Genomic DNA, 26,571 nt, shown 5'->3' on the forward strand with positions numbered 1-26,571 from the left:
CATTATGTTTCTAAGTAGTTTACCTATTTTAAAATGGTAAATTACTGTAAGAATATGACTGTGTAATCAAAACTATGATTTCATACAGAAGAGATTATATTTTTCCCTGTAAAAACTACACTATAACAAAATTTTAAAAAACCTGAGCAGTGGCACATTGGGATTTTTTTTGTCAAAATAGTTGAGATTGTCTTAGTTGTTGCAGAATGATCATAAAAAAGCTAAGATGAACATAATATTTTTAATTATAATGTAAAAGATGGTCGCAAAATTAAAAAAAATTAAGGTCATCACTAATTCTATAATCATAAAACACTGTCACCACAAACTACTGTTTATGCTTCATCTTCTTTTTCCTCATAGTCAGATAAGTGACCTAGATCATGAACTTTCTGTTGAGCTTCTAATAACCTTTAAAGCAGGTAGGGTGAACTGGGGAATGTATTTGAGAAGGTATAGCATGTCTCTTTTCTTTAGAAAGTTCAGCACTCTAGGACCATCATACAACTTTTCTTGTTCAGTACTTTTCAAGCTCTTAGGTCAACCCTCCTTATTGGGTTTGACATTCAGTTCCCTGAAGGGATGTCTTCATCCAATATTCACTTGTAGAAAATCGGGAATGGGGTTTCCTTTTTCATAATGGAGCCATTGTATTTTCAACCAGTTTACATTTTTGCCTTCAACATTCTTCTTCCATTTTGTTATGCCTTTTTCAAGAGCTTCTGTTTTCAAAAAAGTAATCTTGTTGCATCTTTAGAACCATAAATCTGTTGTGTCTTCTGGTAGACTTCATAGTATTATACTATCCATCCCGAACACAGATAATCTTGTTTTTCCCAGCTTGCTCAATGAGCCCAAAGTCCGAGTCACTTGGAAGGTAAGAGCAGCCCGGAAACTATGAATTCTATGACTTCAACTGAAGTTTCTTGAATCAGTTTCATTAACGATAAGGATACCTTGATGTTCTGATTTTGGCCAGTGCATGTGTCGCTGTATATCATCACATGTTTTTTTTTTTGTTCAACTTAATATGCTTAGTCAGGTAAGAAGCAATCCCTTGTGAACCTCTGGATGCAATGGTCTCATCCCAAACGTACATGTAGCCAAGGTTATTTGTGGTGTCATGCAAACCTAAATTATAACAGTACATATTGCACCTATAGCAGGCCTCAAAAAAAGTTAATTTTGGGAATGGCAGGACTTTTTGTAAATCTATTATGATTGTATAGCTGTCGGAATTTCCTTGGGCCTTTTCCCAGCCCTTTAGTTGATTTCTTGCATTCTCTGCTTTTGCCCAATGTTGCCCCTCCAAATCAGCTGTCCTTTCTTTGTCCTTTTCTACATCAATCGACAGTTTATACTTGCCACAGGCCTTGCAAGTGTCCTTTCAAGGAAAGTGAAAATGTAAATTAAATTCTGTGTTGAAGACATGTCTATAGTAATACTCTTTAAGAGGTTCAGTCTCTCTTTGCTCACATCATTCACAATAAAGCACATACATTTTTTTTTTTTTTTTTTTTTTTTTTACGTTCAAGCTAGGGCTGAGGAACTTATTGTTCAGATTATCTTTTTGAGTGTAATGACTTTGAAATGTTGCTTTCCTCCCTAAATGCCATTCCGAGGCCACCTTTTCTTTATAGGTTCATGATGTATAAGATTGCATAAATATGCATTCTGTCGAGAAAAATTGGCCATGGATATAAAATTATCACATCGCTTTTTCCTTTCCTCTTATGTTAAGGACTCTATGCATATTTTTTTTACAACCACAATCTAAGTTTTCAAACTGCTTACACTCAACTTGTGTTCCTTTTGAGTTCACATACGCCTCACCTGAATTGCAAAGTCTTCTGGCTACAGCTCTTTTTGACTCTTACGTTTTCTAGATGTGAAGGAAGTTTCCTGGCATGCTTCTACTTGGTTGGCCTCTTGATGTGCTCCATTTCTCCAGATTTCAACTTAAAATCCCCATTTATTGAGATTTCAACTCAAAAGACATCTTGCTATGTGAAAACATGAAATACAAAAAAATGAAAAGACATCTTGCTACAAAAATGCAAACTTGACATAACCTCCATCATACAAGCTGTTTAGGAACAGAATGGTGTAAGTCAGACACTTCACTATGATTCTAAACCTTTTGCTCATATTGTTAACTATTCAAAATAAATGCTGACATATTTTGGTTAGAACTGCAACTTTGACTTACTTTGCTATGAAACTAAAGAGTGGCCACCTACAGAAGGCAGGAAATATGAACAGCTCATATATATATATATATATATATATAAAAAATTACTGACTTGCATCACTATGATTCTCAACACCCCTATATACTGACATATCCCCCTTGACACTTTTTTTTTTTTTTTTTTTTCACAGTTCTTTTATATCCTAATGGAATCTTTAACCTGATCTTCAGTTAAACTACCTAAATTTTCTGAGAAGTAGTTGAGATGAGACCTTCACACTCATATTACAGCTTAGTTTCCTGAACTTCTCTAGCATAACACTCACAATTCTCATAATCTCGATGCTTATAGTTTCCCAAATAATCATTTACTACATTTTTAAATGCCTTTGTGGGATAAACACTCTTAAGACGGTCATTATCTCACCATTTTGTTTTCCTGCTAATGTTTACACAAATTTGTATAGTTCCTTCAGTTATCAACTGCACCAGTCAAGATGACATATGCTAATTCATTATAAGTTCACAGTTACATATGCAAATTTTCAGGTAAATACAGCTGTTCTTTCCATAGAGAACAATTTCAATGATGAGCATCATAGATACTAGGTTGCCAAGTCTTTCTAATATCAATCTGCATTAACCTGAAACTACTCTTTGTTCCATCTAAGAACTCTCTCTCTCTCTCTCTCTCTCTCTCAATAAATCTATCCATTAAATCTTTTAAACCAGCTTCTTCCAGTAAATTATGGAGAGAAAAAAAGGGGGGGAAATAAAAGGCTTTGGAGTTCGATATGTTATCAGAAACATCTAAAATGAAGCAGCAAATGCAATGAAAAAATGTAATTTCAATAGGCAAAGAGATCATGAAGACCTTTCTTAATAATCTCAATACAAGGTTTAGGCCTAAATAGTTGTCAAATGAACTAATGAGACTCGTGGCAGAGAAAGAAAATGCATCGGATGCACATAAATTATCAGGCAACACAGAAGCTTGTGGCAGATATAAGCTAGTCTGTAATCAAGTCACAAAGGAGGTTAGGAAGGCAAAGACATTACGAGAAATCTTTGGCAAAGGATGCTAATAAAAATAGCAAGGATTTCGTTACTTATATAAACTCTAAAAGGAAGGGGATGAATCAGATTGGTCCACTTGATATCGATGGTTCGACTATTGATGATCCTGCTCAGAGAGCAAACAAACTGAATGAGTATTTTGCATCTACATTCACACGAGGAGTTATTAAGGATTTAAAATGCCAGAAGGTTATAAAATTGTAGCAGGGTGCTTAATGATGTTGTAATAACTGAGAGCAAAGTGGAAGAGAAATTGTTGAAGATAAACATAAGAAAGGCACCTGGGGGTGGATGGGATCTATCCAGTTATATTAAAGGAGGTGGCAAAGGAAGTAAGTAAACCCTTAGCCATAATTATGAGAGCATCCTTGGACTCAGGAGAGGTCCCCACGGACTGGAGATGTGCAAACGTATCCCCAATTCACAAAAGGGAGATCAAAGGGTGACACGAGTAATTACAGACCAGTCAGTTTAACTTCTGTTCTGGGTAAAATAATGGAGTCACTGGTTAAAGATGCATTGCAGGATCATCTAGACAAGACTGCAGCAATAATTCAGACACAGCATGGGTTTGTTAAGGGAAAGTCTTATCTGACAAATTTCATTGGATATTAAGGAACTGGATGCAAAAAATAATTTTGATATCATATACTTGGATTTCAGGAAAGCTTTTGACACTGTTGTACAAGGAAGACTACTGTACAAATTGGAGCAGAATGGTATTAAGGGTAAGTTGCTACAATGAATAAAGGATGGTTGAATGGGAGAAGACAGAGGGTGGTAATCAGTGGGCACTGCTATTCGTGGACTAATGTTATTAGTGGAGTCCCACAGGGTTTGATGTTGGGTCCACTGTTGTTTTGTATATTTATCAATGATATTGATGAAGGTATATCAGGCTTAGTGTCGAAGTTTTCAGATGATACAACGGTTGGCAGGATTGTTAATTACAGTAATGGCAGTGTGCTGCTACAACAGGATATAGAAAATTTGAGAAGATGGGCTGAGAAGTGGCAACTGAAGTTTAACATTGACAAATGCAAAGTACTGAATATGGGTAGAAGTAACCCCAGAGGAACATACCAACTGTGTGGTACTACACTGAAAATGAAAAAGACCTGGGAGTAATTGTGAAGTCAGATATGAAGTTTTCTGAGCAATGCAGACAGGCTGCCCGAGCAGGTCATGGGGTTTTGTCAATGATATACAGGAATTATACTAGCAGGGAAAAGGTGACTGTCCCTCTGTATAAGGGAATGCCTTGAGTACTGCGTACAGGTCTGAGGGCCTTATTTTAGGAAGGATTTAGATTTGCTTGAGCATGTACAGAGAAGGGCAACAAGATTGGTGAGGGGGAATGAAAGGATTCTCTTACCAAGAGAGGCTTAAGTTCTACAAATTGCAGCAGCTGGAGACTAGGCACCTGCGAGGTAATCTGATTGCAATGTATAAGGACTTGAATGGGTTGAGCATGCTGAATTCTAATGGGATTCTTCCCATTAGATTCTTTCCTCAATTTGAATTTATACTCCTAAGGGGACATAAATTCAAATTGAGGAAAGAGAGCTGTAGAATAGATGTGTAGAAATTTGCCTTTAGCCAGCAGGTGGTTAATTGCTGGAACAAACTCCCATCTGTCGTTGTGGAAGTTGATAAGTTAAATAAATATAAGGAGGAACTGGACAAACATTTAGAAGGAATGGTTGTGTGATTTTTTTTTTTTTTTTTTTTTTTTGGCTGATGCTACATAAGCTCATATGCTTGCTTTCTTGCATCACATGCCACAATTACTATTACTACATTCTGATGATTTAAGTGCTTGGTCTGATGAAAAAACTTCTTCAAATCGGAGTACACTAACAAGCCCTTCAAGGTCAATGAGTTTTGAAACCATCAAGTTGTACAAAACTTGAAAAAGTTCACATCTACCATATACTTGCATAATCTGCTTGGCAAAGAGGTGAAACTTTAAATAACATTTCTGAGAAACTCGTTAATTTGCCACTAAGATTTTTTGTGACCATACTGAAGGGCGCCATAGTCAACATGAAAACTACAGCTTCCAAGCTGTTACAGTTCTGGTTCATTTTCATCAGAAACAAGCTCCTTAAACATCTCACTGACAAGAGTGCAATTCACATTGAGTCATCCAATGAAACTTGAATCATTTTTGTGGTGGAAAATAGGGCAAATACATCTATGAATAAGTCAAGCAAGTCTTTTGTTCTTGCATGGCCCAAAAAAGGCAGGGTCAAAATAAAATTAATGCTTACTTTGTTCCCATCATCATCAGTACCTAAGACAATGACCATTTGCTCATCCTTAAGCCACTTTTAGTGTCACATCAAAATACACCACAAAAGAACACCATAAAATACCATCTATTTGAGTTCATGTGAAGTAAGGAGCCAATCCATACTCCTTGTTTAACAAAGCTAAACAAAAAGCTTTTGTGAGACCAAAGGTAAACTGTTGCACTATCATAATATCTTTAAATATTCTTCTATATATTTCTCCCAACCCTTTCTGAAAATTGAACGACATATCCAATCGTTATATAATTGATTGGAAGACATATCCAATCATTATTCTTAATGTCCATAAAATCTTTGCTGTTTGAATATTTTCACAAAATTAATCATAGCTGAAAATTGACTTTGCACTAACTAAGTGAAGCATGAACTAGAAATCCAAACTCTTCATTTGCTTTGTCTAAAGTAGACAGTATAGTCTTTTCTTCAGTATCAGATGCACAGAGCAAGAGTTGAAAAGTCTATTCATGCATCTTTCTCCTGTAACTTGAAACTTTATTTCTTCTTCATTAACCATTCCACCAGAAGAAAAATAAGTCTTCAGAGACGCACTAACTTATGTTGCTTAATTTTCATTACAAGGTACATTTTTGGAATGGCTAATAACTACTGCTTGGCAATCTGTATTACTAAGTTCAAACACTTTTTTGCAGACTTTACATTTTACTTTTCCCTTGTCATTTAGTTCCTTTCAACACTCAGAACACTGAATTCACTAGTGAATCAGTATATGTGAAATTAAATCATGTTTAGTAAGCTGACATATTCTCTGCCGCAATAACCTTGATTATTTTCTCCAACAGTTATCTATAAGACTCTAGAGATTAGACTCCAAGGCAGTGCACCCAGTTGACATAGGTGGACAGTGTAATGTTGAGTCATTTTGGTGTAAATATAGCACTGGGAAAAGAAAAATGAGAGCAGATGTATGTTATAGGCCAAATGACCAGAAGTATCAACTTATAACTGGGAGCTGAATAATTTTGTGATAACTGAGGGGAAAATAGACAATAAACTGCTGAAGCTAAAAGTAAATAAGGCATCTGGGTGCTGATTGAATTTATCCAATTACATTTAAAAAAGTGGCAAAAGAGGTAAGTAAACCTTCAGCCATAATTATGAGAGCATCCCTGGATTTAAGGGAGGTACCTAGGGATTGGAGATGTGCAAGTGTCTTGCCTATTCATAAAGGGGGATCAAAGGAAGAAGAAGTGAGTAATTACAGACTTGTAAGCTTACCTTCATTCCATGGAAAACAATGGAGTCACTGGCTAAAGAAGGAATGTAAGACCATCTAGACAGGAATGCAGTTATATGGCAGTCACAGCATGATTTGTTAAAGAGAGATCTCTGACCAATCTCAGTGAATATGAGGCAGTAACAAAGGAACTGTATGCAAAAAATAATTCTGACATATATTAGATTTCAGAAAAGCTTCTGATATTGTTCTAAATGAAAGACTGCTAAACAAACTGGAGAACTGTGGCATTAGAAACAAATTACTTCTGTGGATAAAGGGATGGTGGCATAAGGCAGAGAGTGGTTATTAAGGGATATTGCTTTTCTTAGATTAATGTTATTAGTGAAGTCCCTCAGCAATGTTTGGCCCTTTACTATATCAATATATCAATATATTTATTAATGATACTGATGAAGACATTAAGTTGAATGTCTAAGTTTGCAGATGACACAAAGGTGGTCAGGGTGGTTAATGACAAAAATCAGGGTATGATGCTGCAAGACCTAGAAAAAATAGCCAGATAGGCTGAGAAACCACAACTGATGTTTAGCATTGCTAAATACAAGGTACTGCACATAGGAAGCAGTAATCCCAGAATAGCATACCAACTGGGTGGTAGTAATGCATTCAAGATTTTTTTTTTTTTTTTTTTTTAAATGTAGACCCCAAACACAAGATACAAACATAGTACTTAGTACCGTGCTTGGGTTGGAGGTTGGGAAGACGAAAGAAGATATTTGTTGACATTGGACTTGGAACTTCTGTACACTGTAATTTTCAGGAAATATGTATGAAGGAAGATTGTTCCAGAAAACGGCAGTTCAATGAATAAACGAGGAAGATGAAAAGTTGGTTCTGTGAGTTTGAAGTTGGACAGTAAATGGATGTTGGCTGGTGGCGGCACGTGTTCGGACTGTTTTGAAAGAGAGAGCGGGAATTATAGAAGCCAATTCAGAAGAACAGTGCCCATGGAAATATCTGTAGAAGATACATGCAGCAGAAACGGTACGTCTATGAGACAGCGAGTGGAGAGACTCTGTTAGAGAGAATCATTAATTAACCTAACTGCCCTCTTCTGAATGGAATCAAGAAGCCTGAGAGAGGTTTTGGGGGCACCACCCCAGATGTAGGAACAATATTCCACGGTAGGGCGGGTTTGCGAGTTGTACAGAGTGAGTAGCTGTTTGGAAGAAAAGTAACGGCGAGAGCAAAAGAGAAAACCAAGTTTTTTAGATGCAGAGGAAGCAATATTTGTAATGTGCTTGTGCCAAGAGAGATTAGAAGTCAGGGTAATCCCCAAAAGAGATATATCATTTTGCCTAGAAATTGGAGTGTCACCAAAGATAAGCATAGGAGCAGAAAAATCCTTTTTACAAGATATAAGACAAGGCTGAGTTTTAGAAGGATTGAAATCAACTAAGTTGTCTTTGCCCCACTGGAGAATTACCTGAAGAAGGTAGTATAGAAAGGAAAAGTAACCGAATGCAATTGTACAGTCTGACATGGTTTCCTGAGCAGCACAGACGGGTGGCTAAGACAGCTTATGGGGCTCTGTCAATGATATATAGGAATTTTGCAAGCAGAACAAAGAGGAGATTCTTCCATTGTATAAGGCAATGGTTAGGCCCCAACTTGAATACTGCCTACAGGTTGGATAGCACCAATTTAGCAAGGATGTGGATCTGTTGGAACAAGCACAAACAAGATTAGTCAGGGATAGCAAAGGATACTCTTACCACCAAAGACTCAGTTTTGCAAATTGCAGCATCTGGAAACTAGGCACCTGTGAGGAAACCTGAATGAAGTGTTTATGATTATCATCTAATTTTTTAATTTACTCAAATGGATTAACAACCATCCATTTAAGCTGAAAATGGAAGGTTGCAGATGTGAAAATTTGTTTTCAGAGTAACTGCTGGATCAAACTTCCATCTGACATTGTGGAAGAAGGTAGTTTGAATAAATTTAAGGAAGAAGAATTAGACAAATTATTTGAGGTGATGATGGACAGATGAGGTGGGTTAGTGATTTTTCTTTCTTCAGTCCCTCTCTCTATCTCTTTTTTTTTTTTTTTTTTTTGATGATCCTATATAAGATTGTTGTCTTGTAACATTTGCCACGATTAATACTAATACTATAAAAAAAATCTGAATTAGTGAATTCGATAAATAGGTATCTCAAAAATTATAGGGGGAAAAAAAAAAAAAAAAACCCTTGGGATTTTGTTTTTCTGTGATTTTGTTAATAATTGTAATAATTTGTTTAAAGAAGAATTGGACAAATTATTTGAGGTGATGATGGACAGATGAGGTAGATTAGAATTTTTTCTTCTTGCTCTTTTTCTTTTTTTTTCCTTTTTTTTTTTTCTGATGCTACATAAGATTATTCCTTTGCAGCATTTGCCATTAATACTAATACTATAAGAAAAATCTGAATTAGTAAATTCAATGAATAGGTATCACAAAAAAAAAGATATGGAAAAAAAAAAAACCCTTGGGATTTTTGTTTTTCTAACAAAAATCCTGGGAGTTGGAAAATAAAATAAAAGATCAATACTAACCATTTCTAATAGTTCAAAAAAAGACCAAAGCATCTTGTCTGATTTTGAGAAGATTCTTTCCATGAGTATTGCAACGTTAATGACAACGATACATAATTAAGATTTTCCCTGAGAACTGAATAACTTTCAAATTCTTAATTTTCGAGATGAGTGGGAACCCTATTACATCATAAACAAAACCTCTGTAAATAACTATTTCCATCTAGGAAGATGCCAAGCAAGTCTTTTGTTTTTGCATACAAAAAATTTTTGTCATTTTCATCTTTCACGTGTATAAATTCTTTCAGAAAGAGCTGTCAATTTATTATCTACCTATACATGAAGCTCCATATTTAATACATTTTTTTTATAATTATCAGTATCTGACACATTTTTTGTATTTATCTCACTCATTTTTACTGTTTAATTCAATCTTAAAAATATGCTTTATTGTTAAGCTTACAGTGAATGTTTAAACTTTTTGTTGCTAAACATTTGCTTCTACATTTCACATATATTATACTGGCATGTGGCTGCAAGGAGTGCTGTGCCATTTTAGAGAGAGAGAGACTGGAATATAAAAAAAATTATGCCATAACTTTATCACTGATAAAAAGGAATAATCACATGGAATTATTTCAGTATGTTTTGTATATGCAGAGATAAAGAAACAGCTCAGTTCTAATGTGGATATACTCTAGTCTTGTCAAACACTAATCGTTCACTCACTAATGATATTTTAACACACTAAAATAAAATAAATAAACACACTGAAATAAAGTTTACATTCTTTTTCTTCATCAGGAAACATAAGTGAATGTTCAAAGATAATTAATTCTCTGTAATATAGTTCTCTCGGCTAGAAAGAAATCGTCAGAGATTTATTGAAGAACTCACATGCAGGAGAGGATTAACATCTTAAGTCTAAAAGAAACTACCAAAAAGGATTAGAATCAAATGGAAAGCACAGTGGTCTATAAGCCAGACTTGAAAATGGTGAAATTTATAGTACTTGAGAGAGAGAGAGAGAGAGAGAGAGAGAGAGAGAGAGAGAGAGAGAGAGAGAGAGAGAGAGAGAGAGAGATGGATAATAAAACAGATTTTCTGTGATGTTAAGTCAAATAAGAAGTTCAACTGTCTTTTCAAAAGAAGCTGAGTGGAGGCAGTAAATTCCCTTCAGCAAAGTAGAAGAAGATCACAGAAGGAAGAGCAGGGCAGTATTCACTAATTCAAAGACAGTAGACAAGGCCAGAGCTGTGCCGAGGGTGAGGCAAACGAGGCTCTTGCCTCAGATTAAAAGCTGCCAAAAGAAAGATTAAATAGCTGACATGATTAACAGTAGGGCGCAAATTTTCATTCCTGCCCCAGATACTAAAATGCCTTGGCATGGCCCTGGACAAGGCCATGATTATATAAATCCTTGTCTGCTGTATGATCACCTTTCCAAGGATTTTAAGGGATAGTTGAAGGATAGGAAACTGGTGGTTATGGAGTGTAGTAATTGCCAATTTTAATGATTATCATTAATATCTAGATTGCAGATGTTTTCTGAATACATGGTTTAACAAAAAAAATAAATAAACAAATAAAATAGTAATAAAGAAAAGAAAAGCAATATAAACCTGTAAATAATAGTTCTTTTTTATTCTTAGGGCTTCCAGGAAAAGATTTTCGTGTTGATCCGTGCCTAGAATAAATTTTAAAAGACCAGGTTAGTTCAGGAAAAGTTTTTTTTTTTTTTTTTTTTAATAAAAAAAAAAATACAAGTCTTTTTATTCTATATTATAAGTTAATTATAAATGAATTAAGAATTTTAAAGAATTACTATTAAACACGAAAGACATTAAGCAGACCATTTATGCATAAAATATCACTTAACTAAAAGAAACAAAATTAAATTCTCTTCCCTGTATATTCTTGAGCTTTTTTTTTTATGCTCTTTTAAATGGAAAAAACAAACTCATGATTAACCTACCATAGGTAGCTAGAGATAAGACGATTTTCACATAATGACATTAAACTTCAAGGAGTCACACCCTTGTGGTTTTTTTTTTTTTTTTTTTTTTGGCACATCAGCTTCTGTAGCCATATTGCACCTCCCAAGGTTTTTTTTGCATTTTCTACTCTGATCCAAACCCACGACCTTTGGGTTGCCAGACAGGCACTTTACCCACCCGGCTATCCTGGCTGGCCGGCCACCCCTGTGTTCAAAGACGTGAATTATTTCTCTTAACAATACTACAACCCTGTCTAAATATACTGAAAACAGAATTACCCCCTAAGGCTCCAAAGTATTATTATCATCTCTCAGAAGACAGAGTGGTAATCAATGGACACTGCTCTTCATGGACTAATGTTATTAGTGGAGTCCACAGGGGTTCAGTGTTGTTTCCTGTATTTATCAATGATATTGATGAAGGTATATCAGAGTTAATGTCTAAGTTTGCAGATGATATGATGATTGGCAGGGTTCTTAATGACAGTAATGATAGTATACTACTACAACAGAATCTAGAAAAGTTAAGCAGATGGGCTGAGAGATGGCAACTGAAGTTTAACATTGACAAATGTAAAGTACTGCATATGGGTAGCAATAACCCCAGAGTAATGTACCAACTGTGTGGTACTACACTCAGGGTAGTAGAGAATGAAAAGGACCTGGGGGTAATTGTGCAATCAGATATTAAGTTTTTTGAGCATTGCAGACAAGCTGCAAGAGTAGCTCATGGTGTCTTGTCAATGATATACAGAAATTTTTCTAGCAGGAATAAGGAGGCCATTGTCCCCTTGTATAAGGCAATGGTCAAGCCAAACCTTGAGTACTTCATACAAGTCAGAGGCCTCATTTTAGGAAGGATGTAGAGCTGCTGGAATGAGTACAGAGAAGCGCAACGAGATTGGTGAGTGGAACAAAGGGTTGCTCTTACCAAGAAAGACTTAAGTTCTGCAAATTACAGTGTCTGGAGACTAGGCACCTGCGAGGTGATCTAACTGAGGTATATAAGGCCTTGAATGGTTTGAGCAAGCACAATGCTGATGGGATTCTTCCTCTTGCTCAGATTAACAAGAGTTCAAAGTGAGGAAAGGCAATTGTAGAATAAATGTGCAGAAATTTGTCTTTAGCCAGCAGGTGGTTGATAGTTGGAACAAACTTCCTTCTGTCATAGTGGAAGTCTAAAACTTAAATAAGTTCAAGGCAGAACTAGACAAGCATTTGGAGTGAATGGATGGGTGAAATGGGGAGGGGGTTTTTTTTTTTTTTTTGGCTGATGCTATATAAGCTCGCTTTCTTGCATCACATGCCATTACAAATTCAATGACAATGCTAACTCTTCACAATGTGCAGAAATCAAATTTTTGAGAACTTATTTTATATAAATGTATATGCATGATATACATGACACACACAAACATAAGACAGAAAATAAAATTCATAAAAACTAGACGTAGGGAAAAAATTGAATATAAGGAGACAGTACATGCCAAGCAGCAGTGACTAATGTACAGGTAATAAAATATTACACAAATATATAGTGAGAAAATAATAAAATCACCAATAACTGCAACAAGGAATACACAGGTTTTGAAGCATTTCTTCCCACCTTCTCTGAGCAGTATTATACATTCACTGTAGAACTCAAAAACTCAAAGTATTGAGTTTTTGTTTCCAGCTCATAGTTATACATCCACAGTTCATCACCAATAATGACTGAAGACAAGAGGCAAGAACTTGGCCAAAACACCACATCCCAAATTTTGTGTTAAAATTTATTGATATATTCCCACAAAAAATATCAATTTCACTAGCAACTTTGCAGATAATTAACATGATCATGCTTCATGATCTAATCACTACTGATCAGATCATGAAGCATAAGTAACGAATCACTGGTTTTTGAAGTTTTACAGGTGGCCAGAGCAAGGATTGTTTTTGACAGACAAGCAGTACTATTTAAACTTTCTGAACTACTGAAAAGTCTTCAAATGACACATATCTTCTCTGGAAGCTATTTTTAACATTTTGTGGGTTTCTGTTAACTTTACCCAAATTTGAAACAAAACTTGATGCAAATTCGTTGCTCAGTAAAATCACTTATTTTAAAATATGAAAACCACATATTTTAAATAAACAGGCACTAATTCAGACTGACTTCTAATAAACAGGCACTAATTCAGACTGACTGAAGATAAACAGGTGATTCATGCATTATGACTAGATTAGTCATTGGGCATGTTGTAACAAGTCCCAACTTGCTATGATGTTGCAATTTCAAGATAGAGTCAGTCCTCAAACTTTTTGTTCGCACCTTGTAAATGCTGCACCTACAAAAAAATACCATCTGAAAAAGCCATAGCCAAACTGGCAAAACCACAAGAAATTAAGCCTAATGTACAGCAAAAAGCAGATGCTTATTAGATGACCTTCCTCCAACTCTAAAACAAAAACTAGCAAGATGGAAAACAAACAATCCAAGGTGAAACTAGATGCAGAGATAACAGTGCAATATGCTCTACAAACAGGTTACAATCATTAAAAAAACCTTGTCAATTAGCCACAAAGTGAGCATCATAAACATTTATCAGAATATATAGTGTGAAATGACCTTTCCATCTCAATGTTTAGTTTCGTACTAAATGTTGAGAACAAGAGAATTATACATTTCCATTTCTCTGCCTGGTATATACAAGGTTATTTGTTATTTGTTATTTGGTTTTTTTTTAGGAGCATTAGCAACTAAGGCCATATTGCTCCGGGATATGCGGTGGTTATTCCCTGACCTTTCCGCATCCTCCGTATTTGGTGGTGACTGGCTCGAACCCCGGTCTAATCAAGAAGCGTGTGCTACGCACTGCTGCTCCTTCCCACCTGGCTATGGAGGCGCCTGTATATACAAGGAGATCCCTTGCTAATCCAGTTACGGTTAATCCAGATGTTGGATAATCTGGATCGAAATATGAAAAATTCTGTGAGTACTTTGAAAAACACATGGGATTTAGGCAGGCAGATGAGTCACTCTGACTGCACGCTGATTGACTATGCAGAGAGAGAGAGAGAGAGAGAGAGAGAGGAAACATACATTAAAATTCAATGTGGGGAGTGATAAAAGCAGTGTATCAAATAGACATTAAAAAAAGTCAAAAGAAGTCTTGCTGGAAGAAGCTGTATTTAAGTGATATTAAGAGGAATGATCAAGTGGCACTGGTGTGCGATGCCCATGCCACCTGATAAGTGTATAAAAAGACAATGCATTTATACATCTATCGATGGATAAATGTATTGTCTTTTTATAGTTTTTAAATAAAGGCTCTACAGTGATATATATATATATTTTTTTTTTTTTTTATTTTCATCCGCACTACCTATATTAAATTTTCCATTTATTTGTGTTCTAAGAGTTTTTGTCTTTTAGGGCTATCTTTTCCTTCACTAATCTCAATTACTGCTTAATCTGGATGACCTATCCCCCCAATTAATCTGGGCTAGCAAGGGTTTACTGTACTTTCATTATTATCATCAAAATAAATTTTTCCAGTTATGTTCGAAATTGTTAAATTTATAGGTCATCCAGATCAAAGAATATTCATAATCTTTGAAATTTGAATTAGTCATATATATCAACAATAACTGATAATCTAATCTGTTAGATCCATCCTACAACAGCAAATAGATGATTTTTTTGAATTACTCACTATTAATGAGATTCGATATGTTTCAATATGAATCCATACAGCCCCATTGTTGGAAAAAAACATTAAAATTCCTCATATCATTTACAGGATTCAAACTCAAGAATATCACAACCTGCTCAATTCTCTGGCCTTACTCCATGTATGGGTACACCTCCCTCTCCCTCTCCCTCTTTCTTTCCCCCATCTGAAAAATTACGTTTATGGCAAAAAATTTCAACTTTCCTGAATAACCAATTTCAGACATAGAAAATGCTAAGTTCTCCAGTTCACAATTAATCTTACTTGAGTAGCATATGAAAACAAACAACGTAAATGTAAAAGATGTATTTAATCAGTAAACAATACAGGGTGTTTTTAAAGTTGCTGAATCCATATAATTGCACATACAGAGGAATGTCATTAATTAATCTCAGTTGAACTCTTCCTCAGTTCTTAAGAGTGTTAAAGAACTGAAGGACAAACTATTTTGTAGTTTCTATTATAAAACTATTAAGTATTTCCTAATGTCAATTTCAATAGTCAATTTCACAAATACCCATCTTTAAGATAACCTAACCGAAAAAAATCAGAAGAGGTTAGAGGTTTGGTGATTTTGGCAGCCAGATTCTCTTGGAGATCATGCAATCTTTGAAGACAGTTTTCACTTTACTGTGCTGCCAGAGATATGTATGCCATTGTGCTGTTTTGTTTAAAATATTCTTCTGCCATTCCAAGTTGGAACTGAGTCTGAAAAATCCCTCTATAACAAGTTAGGTGTGTAAGTGGCAAAGCAACTAAGGTTATGTTTCATGTGACCCTTGACTGACACTGACTAACCAAACGCCCCTTGACAGCCCGATTGTAGGAGGGAAAAAAGTAAAAATTCCTCATATCATTAACAGGATTCAAACTCAGCCCTTTTCCACACAGTGTGAGAGAAAAGTGATTATAACCACTGTGTTACCAATGACTCTCCATAATAAAGCAGCTCTGTTATAGAGTTAATTCCATGGCTTACTCAGTAAGTTAATAGTATTACTGCATGAGTATAGTTTGTGGTCCATTCGTTATTATGTTTACAATCTACATTTTAACCAAATTATATGTTCCAACAAGCATAACCAAGGATACAACACAATTCCACAGATTCAGTGACTTTACAAACGGCCTATATTTTATCATTTTCCATTAAGGTATTAGCAAATATTATATTAACAATGTTTTAATGAATACTTACCTATATTTTGAGAAGTTTTCATCTGTAAAAATATATTTAACAATAAGCAATATTCATATAAGATTAAATATAAGCAAAATTAGAAACTACAAGAATTCAATTTGGAAAGTAACTAATTTATTTAAGGACTTATATATTTGTAAATCTTTATGTTCAATTAAAAATGTATATCTATAAAACTATCAGCATAAAGAATAATCATTTCCTAATAGTTTTATAAAACACTGATCTGAATGTTAATACCACATGTATGGAAAGTATAATTTCGGTATTGTCCTCTTAGGTCAAAATGTATTTTGCCTAAGAGGACAAAGAAGCTAGTGTTCCAGTCATTCATAAAATTAATTCAGCATTGTCAAACCATATCAGATGCTAAGCATGAATTAAATAATCTAAGATTTAAACAGATTTATTTATTATTATTATTTTTTTTATCAAAAAATGTTCTAAAATAAAATCAGAATTCTCAATTACATTGAGAATTTTAAATATGAGTGATAAGGATAACTGAGAAGTTTGTGGCTTAGCATTCCAAAGAAATTATGAGGCAATCCAAAAATTAATCAACTTTCACTTAGCATAGTTGCTTCTAAGAGTTATACACCTGAAACACTCTCTCATCTTTTCCAGACTATCATAATAAGAACTCACTGTCTCAACTCTCTAAACATCTTAACTAGGTGAATAACATTATTTGTCCCAGTGTACCCATTTTTTTTTCAGTGCAGTAAAAAAATAAAGGAAGATACAGCCCCCTCTGGCAGTAATCAAAAGAGGCCTTATCTGGAGAAAGGTGGGTAGGTGACAATTCATAATCTAAATCATGCTGCAGCGTTAACTTGCAGCATGATTAATCACTGGTTACTCAGCGTTAAGACTGGGTAACCAGTGATTGCACCCATGATCACCTGAGCTTCGTGGTGTTACAGGAAGAGCTGAGCAGTCTGAACAACAGTACAGCACGTTATGGTGTTACTGACATCTTAACTAAAAATGAAGAAAGCCAGGCTGTCTTAGCTTCCTTCATTCAAACAATCTAGCGGCAGTTATACCAAATAAGTATGCAAAGGCAATGAGAAATTACATGGACAGATTTTTTATTTTATTTATTTTTTAGGCTGACATTACTTAAGCATTTCAGTCTAGTAACACCTTGGCTCTACAAATAGTAATCCAATTTAGTATTTGTCATACACCAAAATTTTCTAATCAAAAAATTTTTATATTCAGCTGTCTCTATACTCTTGCCTGATTTTGACATACAAATAAAGCAATCCCTCAATTAATGCATACCCTGGAAAGTGGCACACTAATCAAAAACAGTGTCCAATATAAAATAGAGTAACTGGTTCTAAAATTTTCAAAATGTGCACTAAATTTATAAAACAGCATTTTTTAACCATTTTTTATTGTAATATGAATCCTCCTCCTTCTCCTCATACATTTTTCTGTAGCAGCTAATATCTTTCTCCAGGTTTCGGCAAACTTACACGCTTTGTTTGACATTGGGATCAGCACCCATAATTTGTTGCTTTAAAATTTCAAGGGGACAAAATATTTTGTTGAATTCTTTTAAAGTGAACTCCCTTCAATGATTAATTTATCTGCTTCACGATTGTCCTCAACTTCAAGAGCATGCTCTCATTCTAAATTAATAAGGTCATTATTACTGTGTTATTCTGTATGAGATTCAAGCAATTTACAAACATTTGTAGTGTCAAATTCTTCTAAACCTAGCTTCTTTCTTCCAATGTCAGCTATTTCTTCAATAATATTTGCACTTGAGCCAGAAAATTACCAAGGTCACTTGCACAATGCAGCATAATGTATTTCCACACAGTTCTCATATTGCTTGCTGTCACTTTGAGCCATGACTCACAAATATCTTTAATAGCATCTTTTATATTATATTTCTTCCATAATTCTACCAACAAAACTGCATTTTCTTCTGCTGTACTTTTCATTGACCAAGCCATGAAAGTTGCAAGTACACCTTGGTCCAAGGGCTGCAATAATGATATAGTATTTGCCGGTAAAAATATCACTTAAACATTTTCACACAAGTCACCACATGCAGTGGGATGACCAGGGGACATTATCCAAAATCAATAAGGCTGTAAAATCAAGGTTGTTGTTCTTACAATATTTTTGAACTGTACAGCAAAAATAAGTGGAAATCCAATCTTCAAATAGTCCTTTGGTCATCCATGCCTTTTTATTAGCATGCCAAATTATTTGTAGGAATCGTTTGTTATAAGAGCCTTGGGTTCTGTAATTGATACACAAGCATCATTCACAGAACCCCAGAGCTCTTCAATTTCAAATCTCCTAATAAAAGTGCTAATCAATCTTTTGACACTTTAAATCTAGGTTGAGGTTTTTCTTCCTGTGATTTAAAAAAAAAAAAAAAAAAAGTCTTAGAATGCATTCGCTTCCGGAACAATCTAGTTTTATCCACACATTAAATATTTGTTCATCACTATAACCTTCTTTCTCCACTATTTTCTTCAAAATATCTGGATGTTTTGATGCAGCTTCTTTATCTGCACTTGCAGATTCACCTGTTATTCAAACATTATACAGTCCTGTGCAATTTTAAAAACATTCAAACCTTCAAACCAGCCAGAACTAGCAGAAAAATTTTCTCCAGTTGCCACTTGATTCAAGTTTTTGATGGAGCTTAATGGTGGAGTTTTTGATGGAGCTTAATGTGTCAGTGATTGAGATGGAGCATCTTAATGGATGCATTAAAGTGCTCCATCTCAATCATTGCAATGCATAGAAACAAAAGAAATGCATTGCAACACTAGAAATGCAGACATCTATTCCTAGATGTCTGCATTTCTACTTAATTTGATGCAACTTTGTCCTTTTCCTTATATTGATCTGCTCAAAATAGTGTGTACTGTTGATTCGTTTATTCCAAAGTCTCGACCAATTTTTGCTTTGCTATCACTTTATATTTTTTTATTATTTTGAATTTTTCTTCTAGAGTAATCAATTTTCGTTTCTTTTCATCACTACTACTATTTATCTCCTTCCTTTTGTTCATAGTTATTGAGGGTATCATGTAATTACAGTAATATAAAATAAAATATGTAATGGTTGGAAACAATAGACAAACACGTATTCACACTAGGACAGGCAGAATCACACTGATTTGGCTACATCTGTTCTAGTGTGTTCAATACACTCACGCTTGTGTGCACATACAAGTGCTGGAAACCACATTAAATCTAATTTGGACTTGTGTTATCTGAATAGTGGCTTCCATAGCCGAGTGGTCGGGAGTGCAGTAGCACAGACTCTTTGAGTAGACCGGGGTTCAAGCCCCTGAGTGCTAAATATGGTCGATCTGCCAACCCGTACTGGACCAGCGTGGTAGATTATGGTCCATTTCCCTCAGCATGAATTGTTGAGGAGGCTTCCATCCTGCACTGGGTTGTAATGGCTGCAGTTTTTATCTGAAATGTGGTGTCAAATTATAAAATGCACTAAATCAAAAATTGCATTAATCAAAACTGCACTAATTGAGGGATTGCTGTAAATTTGCAAAACACTTAATTTATTCATGATTTTAAAAAATCTTACTTTCTTTTCTGCAATACAATACAATACAATGCAAAAACATTTTCAACTAAAAACTGGGCCATGTTGGTAAAATTTGGTAATGGAGAAGAGTTCTATTAAAGAGGAGACCCATGTGGATTTTAGTAGTCCCTCATTAATGTTTTGAATTTTAATGTTAAATTCAAAAAAAGTATGGACATAAAATCAGATCTATTGTTATGTGTAATATTTTATGCACTCACTAACAACTTTTTTTAGCATGATTCAAGTTTTTAAAAAATTTCAATTAAAAAATTAACACAGTGGTAAAATAATAAAAACAAATCTCCTTTATTTAAAATTGCTTTCTCTTTTTTCCCAAGAAAGATATACTGACAGTGTATAATGAACACCCATGCACCAGCTCATAAAACACTTTTTTGATTCAAGAAAGAGATCTGTCACTGTTGGCATCTGTTGCAATTTAAAAATAAATATATTTTAAATATTTTATTTATTTATTGTCCGTCCGGTTTTCCTCTGAGTTTTATGAGCTTTTATTTTTTTTTACATGGGGAGGTAACCAGCCTTCTGCACAACCCCCAACCTGGAGAACCAGTATGTTCTAATGCTTGGGTAGGGAATAAGCCAATAAAAAATATTATGGGATGTTATGGAGAAAATAAAGTAAATGGAAATGGATATAAATTAAGAGATTTTGCAACATTTAATAATTTAAAGATAACAAATACATTTTTTAGAAAACGTGATATACATAAATATACATGGTCAGCAAGAGGTACACAATCAATAATAGACTAAAAGTAAAGTGCAGCCATTATCAACCCACTGCAGGGTGGAAGCCTCCTCAACAATTCATGCTGAGGGAAATGGACCATAATCTGCCACGCTGGTCCAGTGCGGGTTGGCAGACCGACCGTATTCAGCAGTCAGGGGCTTGAACCCCGGTCTACTCAAAGAGCGTGTGCTACTGCACTCCCGCTCCTGCCCACTCGGCTACGGTGGTGGTCAATAATAGACTATGTATTATTAAATCAAAAATTAGCAAAACAATGTCGAGATACTAGGGTGTTCAGAGGATATGATATTAATTCAGATAATTTTTTAGTGGCTTCAAAAATAGAGTTATGGGCTAAATGGAAGAAGAGAAAAGCTAATAAACAGGGGAAAGAGGAGTTGGGTTATAAAGTATATCTACTTCAAGAAGAAAGTATACAAAATTTATATGAAAAAAGGATTAAAGACGAAATAAGTAAAACATCGGAGAGTTTTACAAATAGAACAAGAATGGAATGAAACAAATAGAAGAAGAATGGAATAACATACAAAATATAATTCAAAAGATAGCAAAAGAGACACTAGGACAATTCAGGAAAAATATAAGAAGAGGGGAGTAAAGATATGGAATGAAGAAATAGCTAAAGCAATACAAGATAAACAAGATAAATATATATAAAACAGGACAAGTGAGAATGAAGAAATATATAAACAAGAATGCAATAAAACTAAAGATATAATAAGGAAAGTTAAAGCAGAGTCATGGGATAGATTTATAAGCACAACAGAATATGATGTTCACTGAAGACAAAATTTGGCATATAAAATGATGGAACACTTGAATAGCAGAGAGAAAGACACTTCAAGAATAAATATAATAAAGGAAGAACAATGGAAAAAACATTGTTTTATGAATTATGAAAACATTATGAAGAATTGTGGAAAGACCCAACATATCAAATAGAAGGGATACAGTTACACCCAGTTAGTGACATAGATCTGATAATGAAGGAAGAATCAGAAAAGGCATTGAAAGCTACAAAAAATAGGAAAGCAGTAGGAATGGATGGTATAAATGCAGAACTGATCAAGTATGAAGGAAGTTTTTTAAAAGACAGGATACTAAATTTATTTAATAAATGTTGGAAACAATATAAAATACCAGAAGAATGGAAGATAGCAAAAATTATTTCAATATTTAAAAAAGGAAATAGAAACGATACAAAGAATTATAGAGAGATTAGCATACTAAATACAGTATATAAAATGTATAGCAAAATAATAAATAATAGAATTAAAATTAATTATCTCTGATGAAATATTAATAGAAGAACAGGCAGGATTCAGAAAAGGAAGATCATGTACAGATAATATATTTATATTAAAACAAATAATAGAAAAACAAAAATAGTTTAATTTAGAAACACATTTAGCATTTATAGATTATGAAAAAGCATTTGATTGAGTAAACAGACGAAAACTACGGGACATATTGAGTAATAAAGGATACCCCAAAGCATCTTACAAATATAATACAGAGTTTATATCAAGGAACAAAAATAATAATAGATACAGGTAATAAATTAACAGAAGAAAGTATAATAAATCAAGGAGTTAGACATGGATGTAGCTTGTCACCAATGTTGTTTAACATATATATCGAGGATATGATATGTAAATGGAAAGAAGAAATTAATACAGGTATATATTTAAATACAAAGAATAGGATTAATACACTGTTATTTGCAGATGATCAAGTAATTATTCAAGACAGTGAAGATAATTTACAAAGAGCAGTATTTAAATTAAACCAAATAACCGAAAATATAAAGTTAAAATATCAGCAATGAAAACTAGAACAATGGCTTTTAAGGGGAAAAATACGGTGAAAACAAAAATAGTTATAGACAATAAAATATTAGAACAAGTAAAACATTTTAAATATCTAGGATGTGATATAACATATGATGTTGAAGAAGATATGAACAAGAAATTGGCGAAATTTCAAAATATATGTGGAACAACAAAAAGAACTCTGGCTAAGAAAACAAGGAAAGAAACACAATTGAAATTTTACAAAGTAATGGCAATACCAACACTTCTTTATGGTTCTGAAACATGGATACCAAAACAAAGACATTAATAGAATACAAGCTGCAGAAATGAAATTTTTAAGATATATTAAAGGATGTCCAAAATTAGATAAAATACCATACAAAAATATTAGAAAGGAATTAAAGATTTACTACATTAATGAAAAAATTATAGAATATAGACAAAGATGGAAAGAACATGTAAAAAGAATGGAAGATAATAGATTCCCACATAAAGCGAAAGGAAAAAGAAACAGAGGAAGACCAAAGAAAAGATGGGCAGACCTCTTCGAGATCAGAACAGTGGTTGTTGTTGTTATTATTTAGGAGCATTAGCAACTAAGGCCATATTGCTCTGGGGATATGCGGTGGTCACTCCCTGACCTTTCCGCATCCTCCGTATTTGTTGGCTCACAGGCTCGAACCCCGGTCTAATCAAGAAGTATGTGCTACACACTGCTGCTCCTGCCTACCTCGCTACGGAGGCGCCAAGACCAGAACAGGCGAATCGTCTAATCCATGAAGGAAGATAAGATAAGATTTATTTATTTATGGATGGAGGGCATAACAAAGTATAATTTTAAATTATTTCTGGCCTTTTTCCCAATAACCGAAATGGTAACCTTCAGCGAATGTTGGCATGACTTTTTTTTTTTTTTTTAAGATGACTAGGTTAGGCAGTTAAGGAATTGTGTGCAAGCTAATAATAACATTTAAATAAAATTATTGAAAAAATGCTTTAAAAGAAGAAAAAAAAGTTTTAAAATCGGTTTTTCAAAAACCGATTTTAAAACTTAAATATATATTTTTGCCATATATGCTTAAAAGATAGTCCACAGGATATATCTGTGTGAATTTATATTCTTATGAAAATACCTACTAGCTTGTTTTACATTAACTTATATGGCAAAATAATAAAAACTCAAAAATTAAACTAGTTCTCAGAGAAGTGTGAATCTAAACATTCCTTTAGTTTGTTTTGACTTTCTATCTGCATTCCAGATTTTGTTGGAATTCGAGAAATATGCCCATAAAAAATCAGATCTGAATACAAGGCATTTTCCATATACCCATATAACAATAGACTTAAGCATTTGTTGAGAATGCCTTGAATTTGTAATAAAAATGAATATCAAGGGCAGGAAGTCCAATGGACGTTCTGAAAAATTACTCTAGAGCAGTGTTTCTCGATTTTTTTTTTTTTTTTTTATTATCACCACCTAAAAGGCTTTTTAGACATTTTTTTCCCTAATCGCCCCCCCCCCCATAAAATTTTAAATAAGAAAATACTTTATACTTATCTTTATTCAATGGGATCCCTGAGCCTGATGCTTCTTGGCTAAAAGTTCAATGTTTGGTATGATGTTAGTAAGTTTAATAACATTTAAACATCTAATGTCTCCTCTTGAACATATCAATTCTGTTTCTTTCCTTTGTTAATATTTTATTTATTGAACTACAACCACTTTCAACCATATAAGGTGTTGGAAAACAAACAAGTACTTTAGCCATTACAGACCACATTGTTGGATAAAGAAGTTTAGTTGTTTTTGATTCCCACAACACAGCCATTCCACCTTTTTCGAATTTATATTTGCATTCTTCATTACATTTTAATTCAATGAGTTCTTCTTAAATTTCTTCATTAGCAGACCCGGCACCATATCCAGTTGGATCCAACATCCATGGCTTCACTTCAAAAGAAAATAAATCGGAAAATCTGTTTTTCATTTCACCTTTTAAAGAACACAAATTATCTGAATAATTCTTAAGATCATTCTCGGTGAGAGATTCATTGATTTCAGCTAACTCTTGAATACCATGAAATTGTTTTCTCATTAAATTGCTTTCAATTATTTCTGGTTTATCAGTGAAGGCTTTTAAATACATGTTTGCAATCTATCATCATAGTTAATTTCCCTTGAAGTTGAAGTGATACTTCATTAAGTTTCCGAAAAATCCAAGCCACATAGTACAACAGACTTTCAAAATAATGGCACCTTCAGGGATTCAAGGTGCAGTTATTTCGATTTTATCTAGAAAGTTTTATTTTTAACATATTTAATGCAGAAATAATGAGGCCAATAAGAAATAGAGAGATTAAGAATGCAATTGTATTAACTGCGCCTAAAAAACAAACATGTTGACAATCCAATGTTATACTCAGCCATTAATACACTTCTGCTTACACCCTGTTCTATTTTTTTTTTATTATATCAAGTTAGTCTGCGCAGGTAGCATAGTGGTATCATCATTGTCCTCCCCACATGGGGGTGGGTTAAATCCCATCGATGCCGCTAGGAACTTTTATAGGCTTTTTTTCACTCCGTGGCTGAGTTAGTGGGTATCAGACGTAGATAGCAAGGTTTCCCCCCCCCCCCCAGAAACTGGGATTTTTTTATCCAGCAAACAGGCAACACACACACACACACACACACACACACACACAATTTACAGACACAATACAAGTGGGTATATGAATTAGCATTCCAGGTGATCCTAATGTAATAGATTGGATTATATCAAGTTTGTCACTAAGCTTTAATGTTGTTCTCCTTTTCTTCTCTGTATGAGGTTTATTAACTTTAGGAGCCATGGTGAGGGATTTTCAATTTAAAATAAATGTAAAACAGCAGTATAATTCATGATATTAGTACAGAATTCACTTTGATAATGGCGAACATAAACAAATACAGTAATCACATGACTTGCCTTTTTCTTTTTCGGCACTGCAATACATCTGTGTTGTATGTATACATCCAATCTCAGTGTGCCATTACTTTGACAGTCCACTGTATATGTTGTTTTTGTGTTTGCTGATCTCCTTTGCTAAATCTTTGTCTCTTTTGCTTTCTAAAAAACTAATTATCATATCAAAAAGCTTCATAAATCTTGTTAGACAGTTTCTTTTAGAAAGTCACCTGACTTCTGTATGTAAAAGAAGCTTCACACACTGTTCCTCATTATCAACACAAAATTTTCTGAAAAGGCGATCATGTTTGCTATGTGACTTCATTTTATTGATCGTTTTAATAACTATACTGAGAAACTGATAAGAACTGGACTAATATTTTTTGCAACTAGATGATATCAGTGCACAATGCATTGTATTGCAAAACCTTCAGGACATACTTCCTTTAGGTGGGCTATAAAACCTCTGTCTTCCAACCATGGAGGTAGGCAACATCTGTAGCATCATCATCATCATCATCAGCTATTTTCAATCCACTGCAGGATGAAGGCCTCTCCAGCAACTTTCCAGTTCCATCTGTTTTGTGCAATGGCCATCCACTTACTACCCACAAACTCATGAATTTCATCTATCCATCTCCACTGTTGTCTTCCAGGTTTTCTTCTAGCTCCTCTTGGGTACCATTCTGTTATTTTCTTAGTCCATCTGTCATCATGTCTTTGAGCTATGTGTCCTGCCCAAGAACATTTTAGTTCTTTGGTTTTGATAAGAATGTCCTTTACTTGAGTTTGCTGCCTAATCCATGTGTTTCTCTTCTTATCTATTCTCTTCTTCTCAGCTTCTCTTCCATTCTTTTGGTGAGTGTCCAAATTTCACTTCCATAAGTCATGGTGGAGAGTATACACTGGTTCATTATTTTACGTTTCAGACAAACTGGGTTATTGCTCTTCAGTATGTGACTATATTTCCTGAATGCTATCCATCCAAAATTTATTCTTCTTTTGACTTCCAGCCATTAATCATTATTACAGCTAATAACTTGTCCCAGATAAGTACAGGAAACCCTTGATTAGTGCGGTTAATGAATCCTTGAAATCATCATCATCAGCCATTTTCAATCCACTGCAGGATGAAGGCCTCTCCAGCAACTTTCCAGTTCCTTCTGTTTTGAGC

General features: G+C 34.2%; 1 protein-coding gene across 1 annotated transcript in view; it reads right to left on the bottom strand.

Annotated features, from left to right (window-relative positions):
• LOC150085450 (focal adhesion kinase 1-like) overlaps positions 1-26,571 on the bottom strand; it is a 377,186-nt gene that overhangs the window by 159,883 nt on the left and 190,732 nt on the right. Inside the window, exons 13-15 of the mRNA XM_090374569.1 lie at positions 16,265-16,288; positions 14,227-14,302; positions 10,982-11,046 (exon numbers count right to left, since the gene is read on the bottom strand). Coding sequence (XP_090230695.1) covers positions 10,982-11,046; positions 14,227-14,302; positions 16,265-16,288 — 165 coding nt within the window. The remainder of the gene's footprint in view (positions 1-10,981; positions 11,047-14,226; positions 14,303-16,264; positions 16,289-26,571) is intronic.

The sequence above is a fragment of the Mastigoproctus giganteus genome, chromosome 5 (assembly GCF_048544385.1).
Source record: "Mastigoproctus giganteus isolate SK-2022 chromosome 5, ASM4854438v1, whole genome shotgun sequence".
Lineage (NCBI taxonomy): Eukaryota > Metazoa > Arthropoda > Arachnida > Uropygi > Thelyphonidae > Mastigoproctus > Mastigoproctus giganteus.